This window comes from Bolinopsis microptera, chromosome 6 (assembly GCF_026151205.1).
Source record: "Bolinopsis microptera isolate Bmic1 chromosome 6, MBARI_Bmic_1.0, whole genome shotgun sequence".
In the NCBI taxonomy this organism is placed as follows: domain Eukaryota; kingdom Metazoa; phylum Ctenophora; class Tentaculata; order Lobata; family Bolinopsidae; genus Bolinopsis; species Bolinopsis microptera.
The window spans coordinates 10,651,586-10,662,749 of NC_087077.1; the positions used below are offsets into that span (position 1 = coordinate 10,651,586).

Genomic DNA, 11,164 nt, shown 5'->3' on the forward strand with positions numbered 1-11,164 from the left:
ATAGCTTTTTTCCCTATATTTAGAATCCGTATGATCTTACATAACAAGCTTACAATACCTGTGTTACTAATACTTCCTGCATCATTACAAACCTTTTAAAACTTGTAATCAAAACTATTGCTATCTGTAACATTCTAACATACCGCTCCATTTGATAGCCTCATGACCTCCTCCTCCTCCCCCTCCCTCTCGTCCCAGTACCTGATACCCCTTATCTTGCTTGCTCTCTATATCAGGATATGTATCTCGTTTGCACCGCACAGCGGACAAAGCAAACCTCCAATGTTTGGGGACTACGAGGCTCAGCGGCACTGGCAGGTCAGAATCGTTGTACAAATCTAGATACTCTCATCTGCAGTAAATGTAAATTTACTCTGCTCAAAGCACTTGTTTTTTATTTCAGGTTAGAAAAGTTGAAGTTTGATCAGTTTCAAACTCGTATCTTTACTAGCTATTAATTTAATCTGCTCTGAAAATTTGCTTGTCTTGGTTATTTTTTGTTCGCTTTCTGTTTTAATTCCTACCGTCTGACGACCAGTAAAACAGCCTCCCTCATCAGGAAATAACAGTGAACCTGCCAATCACTGACTGGTACAGGAACACAACAGATAACGACCTGTTATACTGGGGACTGGACTACCCGCCCCTCACAGCTCTGCACAGCAAGGTTATGGGTCACGTGGCTGAGACTGTTAGCGGCTCCTGGGTGCAACTCCATGGCTCTAGAGGAGAAGAGGTAATATTACAGGGGGCCCGGAAGTAACTGCCCACACGCAACCTTTTAATAACTCACGTGATTCATGTCAGAATCGCACAGGAATTTTAGAGATAATAGATATGGGTTAAAGTTTAAACTGAGATTTACCAAAGGTTCCGTAAAATTTCGTTAATTACAGTTGGTTTGGGCATGCCACTCCCATTTCCCAAAATTTCAAGTTGGTTGTTTAAAATGTATTTATTAAGACAGGTTGGATTTGTTTAGATTCTTGTGTAATATATGATTATTCACAAGTGGAGTACAAAACACATAAGTAATATGTTACAGTATTACTCACTGCATATTATTCCAGAGTTACGAGCACAAGATATTCATGAGAGTAACAGTACTGGTATCTGAACTGGTGCACCTGACTCCCCTCTTCCTCCTCCTCTCCCCCTCCACATGTCCCCTCTCTTCTCTCTTCCTCCTCGCTATCACTCCCTCTCAACCCCTCATTGATCATGGTCACTTCCAATACAACTCTATCTCACTAGGTATCGTGCTTTAAGTTTTGCAAAAATAGAAAATAGAAATGATTTCATAAATTAAGTCAAGCTCAATGACATGATTAATCGAGTTTTGAGTTTTAACTGTAAATATTACGTCAAAGCGAGATTTTTAGCTCTAGATCCAACATAAGAGCGTTAATTTTAACTCCAAATCCTACGTATAAGAGCTTGAATTTCAGCTCTACATAATTCGTCACACAGTTTTTAAACTTACCTCCTACGTCAGGTCTGACGCTACTAGCGGTTCTAGCCCTAAAACACGGCTGGGTATGTACCGGTAGTGCCATGTTCTCCCTCGCTCTCAACTACAAGCAGATGTCACTCTACCACGCCCTCCCCTTCTTCTTCTTCATCTTGGGTCCACGGTACAACAGCTGGTCTGGTGTCAGGGAGTTGGTAAAAGTGGGGGTAACTGTGGTTTTAACATTCGCCCTCTGCTGGCTTCCTTTTGTGGACACTGCCGGGGATGTGCTAACTAGGATGTTCCCTTTTAACCGGGGTTTGTTCGAGGATAAAGTGGCTAACTTTTGGTGTAGCATATCTGTTGTCGTCAAAGTTCGTGAGATCTTCTCAAGGATCACCCTCGTCAGAGCAGCTCTGTTCTTCACTCTTGTCTCTGTTCTTCCTTCCCAACTCCTCCTCTTCAGGGAATCAACTCCTCACAAGTTTATACTGGCTCTCACTAACTCAGCGCTAGGTTTCTTTCTCTTCTCATTCCATGTCCACGAGAAAACCATCCTCATACCTCTCGCAACTATAGTATTACTGTACAACGACAAACGTACAAACGGACAAACAAACGGACAAAACAACGAACTGACAGTTAGTTTACCTGTGGTTTGGTTCACCGTCATTGCTACGTTCTCAATGTGGCCTCTTCTCCTGAAAGATGGTCTATACATGATGTACATTGCTGGAATGGGACTGTACCTCACTACCGTTTATATCCTTTTCAAGCAACAACTGTACAGTACATCTGTTCTGTTATTTATGTTATCCGTCTTGGGTTGTGTTATTTTACATTTATTGGAAATTTATGTTGAGCCGACGGAAAGATATCCGCATATTTACCCTACACTTAATTCTCTTTATTCTGCTGGACATTTTGCGCTGTTCTTTTGCTATTTTAATTATCGTCAAATTGTCGACTGATTTGTTGATATTTTATTGATTTCTTTGTGGTGTTAATTTATTGATATAAACTAATAAAGCTCAGGATTTAATTCAGCATGACTAAAATAAAGTTGTTAATTAAATGGTATTAATTTTATTAAATTTCAGAAGTCAAGCTTTTTAATTTAGAATTTAAATTTTTGGGTTTAGAGTATGTCGCATCATTTTGTTGTAATTCTATAATAATAAATCTTTTTCGCAGTTAAGTGCTACTGCACTGCTAGATAATCATCATCACGGCGTATTTGTGTGGACATTGTTGTTACGAAGCCATGCATATGTGCATTGTTCAAATCAATTATGCTCAGAACTCTTGTCGACTAATCTTCACAGTACTTTGTTATAACATGATCCCCCGAAGTTGAGAAGAAGAAATTATACTGTAGAACTTTCCAGAAGTCCAGACTATTCTTACTGACCTGTGTTTGATATGTGTCTGTTATACTGTTCATGCGGCTGTCTCTGTGCCATTTTGCAGTTTTTGAAATACTCAAATTTTGTATTATAATATAATGCAGATTGTGGAATATCTTAGTGACCACCCTAGGAGTACCTAACCCAGCCACCCCACTCCCCAGGAGTAACTCCCTAATATCATGCCATAGTAACCTAGTAACCACTCTAATAACTTTGTAAACACCCTAGTAACCACCCTAGTAACCTAGTAACTAACCCTGCCGCCCCAGGAGTAGCCCCCTGATATCATGTCATAGTAACCTAGTAACCACTCTAATAACTTTGTAAACACCCTAGTAACAACCCTAGTAACCTAGTAACTAACCCTGCCGCCCCAGGAGTAGCTCCCTGATATCATGTCATGGCCTGAAGATGTAGGAATACTCGCTCTAGAGGTTTACATCCCAAAAACTTACGTCGCTCATGATGAGCTGGAGGTGTTCGACGGGGCCAGCACAGGTTAGAAATGTACTTACATAAATATACAGATGTTCAAAACCATACTAATGCTCCGTAAACATCCTGTATTTATATTTCTTTTTGCTTGATTTTGATTTTGTTTTATTATATGTTATCTATATGCTATATCCTTCTTAATAAGGTTTGAGTTCATATAAAGCAGATCCTATCCATTTCTGAATCAGATAAAGTTAACTAACCTTAACTCCATTCAGGAAAGTACACGATAGGTTTAGGACAGCGGGGTATGGGGTTCTGTTCAGATGTTGAGGATATCTGCTCCCTGAGTCTGACGGCAGTACACGGACTCATGGAGAGACAGAACATCAGCTACTCCGATATTGGTCATCTCCAGGTACCAGCTTAGTAACTTAGTGACCATTTTAGTAACCTAGTAACTTGCATAGTAACCAGCCTAGAAACTACCCTAGTAACCTACTTACCAGCCTTGTTACTTAGAGACTGAACATCTGCTACTCCGACATTGGCCATATCTATTCTCCACATACCAGCCAAACTGAAAATCGTTTATTATCACTCCAGACATAAATATTATAAACTGAAATCACGCAATTTTAGGTGTTTTGATCTTTTTACCACCGTTACACGTTTTTCCCGGTATTTTTATGTGCCAAAAGGTATATTATGTAATTTAAAAGAAGGCTCCCAGTACAGCTACACGATTATTTTATATGTTATTGTATTGTTCTACAATCTACAGATTGTAGAACACTATAATTACACATAATCTACAGATTGTAGGCTTTAATCTTGTAATAGAGTAATAGTCATACGCTAACCTAATCAAAACATAAATCAATATATTATCATTATACTGGGTAAACTGTATACAGATCTCATAAACATCTGGGTATCAACATGTTTTAAGATGGAGGTCAACCGACCACTTTTACAGGTAGGAACAGAGACGATACAAGACAAATCAAAAGCAGTAAAAACAGTACTGATGGACCTGTTCGTGAAGCACGGTAACACGGATATAGAGGGGGTGGATTGTATTAACGCATGTTACGGCGGGACTGCTGCTCTCTTTAATGCTATTAATTGGATCGAGAGTAGTTCTTGGGACGGTACGTGTAATTCTTGCTTGATTTTTTTGAACAGTTAAACCCCAATTTAGATCGTCCGTTCTGTTCCCTCGAACTCCGCGGTGAATCAGGGTTTTACTGGACATTACGAATAAGTTATAGTTTTAGTCGCTCTCTCATCTCCTAATTTCCCGCCCGATCTTCACTTAAACTCACCACTAAACTACAGGAAGGTACGCAATAGTAGTAGCAGCTGACATAGCAGTCTACGCTAGCGGACCTGCCCGACCTACGGGCGGAGCTGGAGCTGTCGCCATGCTTATCGGGGCTAATGCCGTCCTTTCCATCGACAGAGGTATGTTCCCTCAGATTACACTTCCAGGGGGGAGGGGAGCTCATGCAGGCTCACCAAGGGATTGAATTTGAAGTAAACTTACTTTAAGATTGTTGGCGGTGGTTTTCGAGTTACAGCTTAGTCTTATTGAATCTGCACATTGCATCGTGACATTAACTAACATCATCACTCAGAGATTGTGACTGAATGTTTTTTCGTAAGGGTCAGAAATAGATTTTAGATATTTTATATCAGCTGCGTACAAATACCATAAATAGTATAGTTGAACTGATAACAGTATCAAATTTCCGCCCATTTTTTGTTTTTGGGGGACTAAAATTTGTTCTGAGTAGAAGTTAATATTTTCACAGAAAGAACTTTTAACAGTCTGGTAGTCACTGTGCATTTACCTCTGGTATATTGTGGGTTTAATCACGTCTTACCCTTTGATAAGTTATTTTTTGCATAATCGTATCTAACTTTACTCTTCCCAAAATATTTTTCTCGCAAGTATGCACTCCACCTACTTTAAAGGAGAGTCTGCTGCCGATTGAGAAAAATTCCTGCTACCCATCCATTTAGATTTTAGTAATCTAGTTACATAGTAATTACTTTCGTTACATATGCATAGTAACCACTTTTGTTGCATAGTAACCAATTTAGTATCCTAGGAACCACTTTAGTAACTCAGTAACCCTAAGTTACATAGTAACCTATTAACCAATAACCACTTTAGTAACCTAGTAACCACTTTAGTAACGCAGTAACCACTTAAGTCTGTCCCCATGGAAACAACAATCTGCTACCCACCCTTCGGCAACTCTTCAAAATACTACAATCTCTTCACTTCAACATTCAGTGTGATAGCTCCAGTTAACATCTGTCTGAGCCTCCTAATCCTCCTCTGGAACAGTGTCGTCATATCCTACTTCTACAAGAACTACCAGAGAAGGGTAACCCCTGCACTCTTCCTCCTCATCGGAATAGCTGACGTCACAACCGCTGTAGGACACGTGGTGTTTGACACGGCGGCTATCATCTTCATGGCTAGAGGAGAGGGCGAGACCACAGACACCATCATGACGTTTTGTTTTGTGTTGTACAGGTTCCTGGCCCTGATGGGCTACTCTTCCTCAATCCTCCTCAACGCCATGTTAGCAGTCATGAGAACTGTTAAGATAGTTGCTCCGTTCAGGCTGACTAATGTGGTGGCTGTTAAGGTGTTTGGTGTGATGTGGGGGTTGTTTCTCCTTGCTGTCACTCTGTGTGACTGTGTTATTACCGCCAAGGTTGGCTGGGGTATCATTCAGATGATGAGGTTCTGTGAGAATAATGACGCCATGTTTGCGGCCATTAACTTCCCCGGGCAAACCATCGCTTGGATAACTGAATCTGGGTTACCCCGGAAATCTGCGGAGGTCTTCTTCCTCTCCATCTTCTACATCATCCCAGTTGTGGTTGTGTTCGGCAGTATGGTGGTACAAGTTCTGAAGACAACACGTGTCTACTGGTCTGGTATCGAGGATGAGGATAGACCTCTGATAACTGACTGGGCCTATGTTAACACTACTGTGTGCCTCTTAGCTGCTGTTTTCTTGTTTTGTAACAGTGCGACCTCTTTTTATGCCATATATGTGTCCGGACCGTATTTTAGTCACCATTTTCATGGTCACCACGTTGTTTTGGCAGTGTTTTCTTCTACTCTGCCTCTTTTTAATGCTCTACTTTCTCCCTTTATTATTGTAACTAGGAGCAGTAATTTGAGAGTTCATTTCTTGCGACGGGTGACGACCTTTCGTCGTTGTGGTCGGAAGAAGGAACAAAAAAGGTTCCAGGGCCCGACTGCTGTGGAGTGTAGATTTTGTAAACGGAAATACTGTCGAGATCATTCTGATAATATTATACAATAAACTTGAGTTGGGATGGAGTGTCTACAACAAGAAATGTAGAAATTGATTTTAATTTGTGTCCGTGTTATATAAAATATTGTTTCCAAAACTGAATAAAAGTTCTTAGTCTTGTAAAACCTTTTTACGCCTTTTACGGTTACCGACGGTCATCGACTCAGCTTGCTATAAAATTTGTCCGTCTTATCACCACACATCAATAACCCAAAGTTTTCTAATCTGACTTCTTTAGTTTTGTAGTTAGTTCTAACCTCCTTCCTCTATTCTCCCAGGTCTAAGATCCACGTACATGGCGCACGTGTACGATTTCTACAAACCGGACCTGAACTCCGAGTACCCACGTGTAAATGGGAAACTTTCCATTCAGTGCTTCCTCAAGGCTCTGGACGTTACTTATAAGGGGTACAAAGATAAGGCAGCCATGAAGGATAACCAGGATGTGGACCTGTCTTATTTTGATTTTATGGTTCGTTCATTCTGTATCTCTGTTATATTTCGTGACTTTTCTCTCACAAATAGTAAATACACTGTGTGCTACTGTGCTATTACGATTGAGATGCAAGTTTGATAGTAAGTTGTTCTCATGATATGATGAATTCTTTCAGACATTCCATTCACCGTACTGCAAACTGGTTCAGAAATCCTTTGCTCGGTTATGTTATCAAGATTACCTTGCAGACAGTACTGTTACCGACAAACTGGAACAATTCAGGTTTTTTTTCGAGTTATAATGATACTTTTATATTTAGCATTTTCTATTTAGCTGTTGTATTTTGCCCATATTTGGTTCACTTTTGACTCAAATCATGCCAAATCTCCTAAACACAACTTTTTAAGCGTGACTCTCTCCCTCAGACACGTAGCAGTTGAAGACACCTACATAAACAGAGACTTAGAGCGAGCCTTTATCTCCCACAGTCAAGAAGAGTTCGACAGGAAGACGGCTCCTTCACTCCTCATTCCTAAAAACGTGGGCAACATGTACACTGCAACCCTCTACTCTTGCATCGCTTCTCTTTTCGTCAAGTAAGTTCTAAAATGGTTCGGGTTTTATGAAAGGTGTAGATACTATCACTGATATTTTATAGGCGGAGTCTGTCTGAGGAGTTACCGTCTCCATTCTGCAATGTTCACGTTCTTTGCTATTACTAGTCCGTATAAAAAGAAATGATAATCCAAATTTCAATACGATCAGCTTTTGTAGATTCTGTTTATAACCTATTTGATCTGTATATTATTATAATCTTTTAGTTTTACAACATGTTAATTGTTACAATTTCAGTAACTCTCCAGAAGAAATGCTGGGTAAGAGGATAGGAGCATTTTCGTACGGATCTGGACTTGCTGCCAGCATGTTCTCCTTTACCGTTACTTCAGACTTGGACAAGCTTAGACCCTTCTGCAATGATCTTAGTCATCTTTCTCATCATCTCAATAATAGAATAAAGGTAATGATCTTAGTCACCTATCTTATTATTTGAATAAATGAATCAAGGTCAGTCACGCTAAAACACGATAACAAAACATTTGCATGGTTTTGATGTCCAATGGCCATGAAACCGTTACCAGGTTGAGGTACGGGGAGTAATCGTACTTGCGATCGTACTATCTTCAGCCGCAGCGAAAGCCAAAAACACTGTCCCTTTTTCCTTGCCTCCAGTGCAATTTTTTTCGTTCTTTGTGTCTTCTGCTGCTCCTTCACCCTACGCAACACTTTCAGGTAGCACCAGAGGACTTTGAGAAGATGATGAAGAAAAGAGAACAGAACCACTACCTTCCTAACAGGACGCCATCCTACCCTGCTAACAGACTCAGCCAGGGAACTTATCACATAGTACAGGTTAGATTTTGCCACAATTGACATATGCAGTGTGTTCTTTTATTTTGTTACATAATTCCTAGTCATCAAGGAAGAGATATTATCCTAATCGTGGTTACTGATCATTAGTTAGTTTATTCCAAAATGACGCCCAAATATGAACTGGAGCGTGCATCACTTTCATCAATGAATTTCATTGAGAAGTAGGTATTTAGGTAATTTATAAAATAAGTACCGACGGGTTTATTAAATAAATAACAAGTTCCTTTTTCCAGGTTGACGAGGAACATAGAAGAACGTACACTCGCACCTCCGTACTGGATACCCTACACAAAGCCCCTGGTGGGACCACCAACCACGACAAATGCGCTGCGCATTACTGCCCGCACATGTAACGCTCTGTCACAAACATAGCACGTGTAACACACTGTCACAAACATTGCAGGTGTAACACACTGTCACATGTCATAAACATCGCACGTGCAACACAGTCACATTTCCATGAATCGCACGTGCAACACTGTCGCGAACATCGCACGTGTAAACTGTAACACTGTCACATGTCACAAACTTTGAGTACGGCCATTCAGAAAATGCGGCAGTTGTTACGGAGTGATGTCTAGATGCACCTTTAGTATGGCGCCTGCCAGAGGAACCATGGTGCTTATTATTTAGTTATTTATCTTCCATAATTTAGTTTTAAGTTACTTTTCCATAACTTACTTTTTAGTATATATTGGTTTGTACTGGGTTTTGTACGCATCTTACCTCCTGTACCACTCCATCTTTACCGTTTTTTCAAACTTACTTTGTTTACGTCATCACTGTTCCAGTTTTACCTAGGAATCGGTTATGTTATTTCTACAGTGAAGTTCTATACTCTTAAGGTGTTGAATTTGAGATAGAAATCTGGCAAAACGGCTAGCAGTTTTTCACCGAAATTGCGAAATTAAAATAGTAATCCCCGTTTGTTTCTGATGGACAGGAAGGCCCCCATTTTAGATAACTCGGGACTCTATCTCAAATCTCAGCACTATAGAGATAATATATTTGACATACCTTACTTTTTGGATGCTAGTAATTATAAGTAAAGTTTAATGTATCGAAATAAATCCCCTATTTGTACTAGCATGTACTTTTGTGTAATCTGATAACCGAAATTTACTCTATGGTTTGAAGTTTTGAGGTACGAACTTCATGATTTAAGCATTATGGATTTGTTAAATTTTGGACATCAAGTAAAATAATATTGTAATTTATCGATCGCTGTTGTGGAATTAAGCTGCATTGCACATTGACACATTTTCATTTTGTTAACCTCCTCGTTTACTCTTGTACATATTATATGAATGGGTATCAAACTAAATTAACCAGCTCGATGGTCTCTGATAGGCTTCTCTCACAAAGAGAGAAAAATAAGCAAAATGAATGCGTTCTGAAGTCATCGCGCGCCATGAGGTAACAGAATGGATAGCTATGCTGAAAGTGAAAGTGAAAGATTTCCTTGGATCTACTTTAAATAGTACTTGATGGCTACTCGTTAATTCCTTTATTTAAGGGTAACCTTAGAGTGACATCGCGGATATCTCCCAGCTAGCTCCAATAGAACTTGGTGAATTTTTATTGATATATGCTCTATTATATCGAGGCCTCCACTAATCTAATAATTACAATAAAAAGTTTGAGCGTTTTAAGTAACAATGTTTAACTTTATAGAGTGCGTGCGTGAACACGCACTGAAAGTACATGGAAAGTGTATACAAGATAAGTGGAGGATGAATACAAGGATAAAATCTGAATATTGTAATTGATGAAATTGCACTCGCATCAAACACTCGACTTGATACAGCATATTATTAAAGTAAACTTTGATTTTAAATAAATCTAACATTGAGTTATGTCCAATTGAACTTGAAGGGCAAGACTGGATCTGGAAGAGTAATCTTAGGGCCTACGAAATAATTTCTAACGGTATTTTGTCGAGATAAACATCCTGCATCCTTTGAACATCCTCGATTTGCTTGAATCTCAAAAATTGGCGAGCTTAACTCAAATAAAGTCCGATATGGTAGTTAAATTATCTACATTAAAATTAAATTAATGCCTTTGCGACCATTCATTTTTTTCAAAATTATATACAACCGTTCACATAATGTTTGGTCAAATAACGTCTAATAACTCCAGTAGGCAATTTGTATTTTCTTTTCAGGAGAAATTTTAGTCTCCGTCCTTCTGATCGCCCGACCCAGCAGACCTTACTGGCTGGCGATATTACTACAGCATACAGAGCTACAGGTTATCGCGTCTACACAGCTTTGAGCTTGTTCATTGTTCAACTCCGTGCGCGCTCGTTCGCTCCTACTAAATCGCTCGCCCAAATTTTAAGAAAATTCTAAACCCTAATCCCAACCCTAACCCTAACTATAAGTATAACCCGAAGCTAACCAATACCATAACCCTTACCATTGCTCTAATTTAATCAGAGCCCTCTCGCTTGCAGTGAAACAAGCGTTGACATACGTTGCATGCCACTTTTCGCGCGCGAAGCGCGCGCCGCCGATATTTGTGATACGTAACATGTATCAAAACAAGCGCGCACGCGTCACGCAGTACGCGTAGACACATGGCTATGTGAACCTTTACCACAACCCTAACCCTAACCCGAGCCCTAAACAATCGAATTCATGGTTTACTAGCC

The 11,164-nt window shown here is 39.8% G+C and overlaps 2 protein-coding genes across 3 annotated transcripts; both read left to right on the forward strand.

Moving 5' to 3' along the window:
- The first annotated feature begins 149 nt into the window (after positions 1–149).
- Positions 150–2,857, forward strand: LOC134817339 (dolichyl pyrophosphate Man9GlcNAc2 alpha-1,3-glucosyltransferase-like). Of its 2 annotated transcripts, none has more exons than XM_063826476.1 (4): positions 150–403; positions 560–736; positions 1,071–1,254; positions 1,496–2,857. In XM_063826476.1, the coding sequence occupies exons 2-4, from the start codon at positions 671–673 to the stop codon at positions 2,419–2,421; spliced, it is 1,176 nt and encodes a 391-aa protein (XP_063682546.1). In that variant the 5' UTR covers positions 150–403; positions 560–670; the 3' UTR covers positions 2,422–2,857. The 2 variants fall into 2 exon arrangements, with proteins under 2 accessions (XP_063682546.1, XP_063682545.1); XM_063826475.1 differs by having other exon boundaries at positions 156–318.
- A 377-nt stretch (positions 2,858–3,234) lies between these two features.
- Positions 3,235–9,783, forward strand: LOC134817340 (hydroxymethylglutaryl-CoA synthase 1-like). Its single transcript, XM_063826477.1, has 10 exons — positions 3,235–3,357; positions 3,573–3,712; positions 4,274–4,448; positions 4,636–4,761; positions 6,920–7,113; positions 7,253–7,359; positions 7,503–7,673; positions 7,930–8,095; positions 8,368–8,487; positions 8,742–9,783. Exons 1-10 carry the CDS (start codon positions 3,255–3,257, stop codon positions 8,859–8,861), a joined length of 1,422 nt encoding a protein of 473 aa, XP_063682547.1. The 5' UTR covers positions 3,235–3,254; the 3' UTR covers positions 8,862–9,783.
- The last annotated feature ends 1,381 nt before the right edge of the window (positions 9,784–11,164 follow it).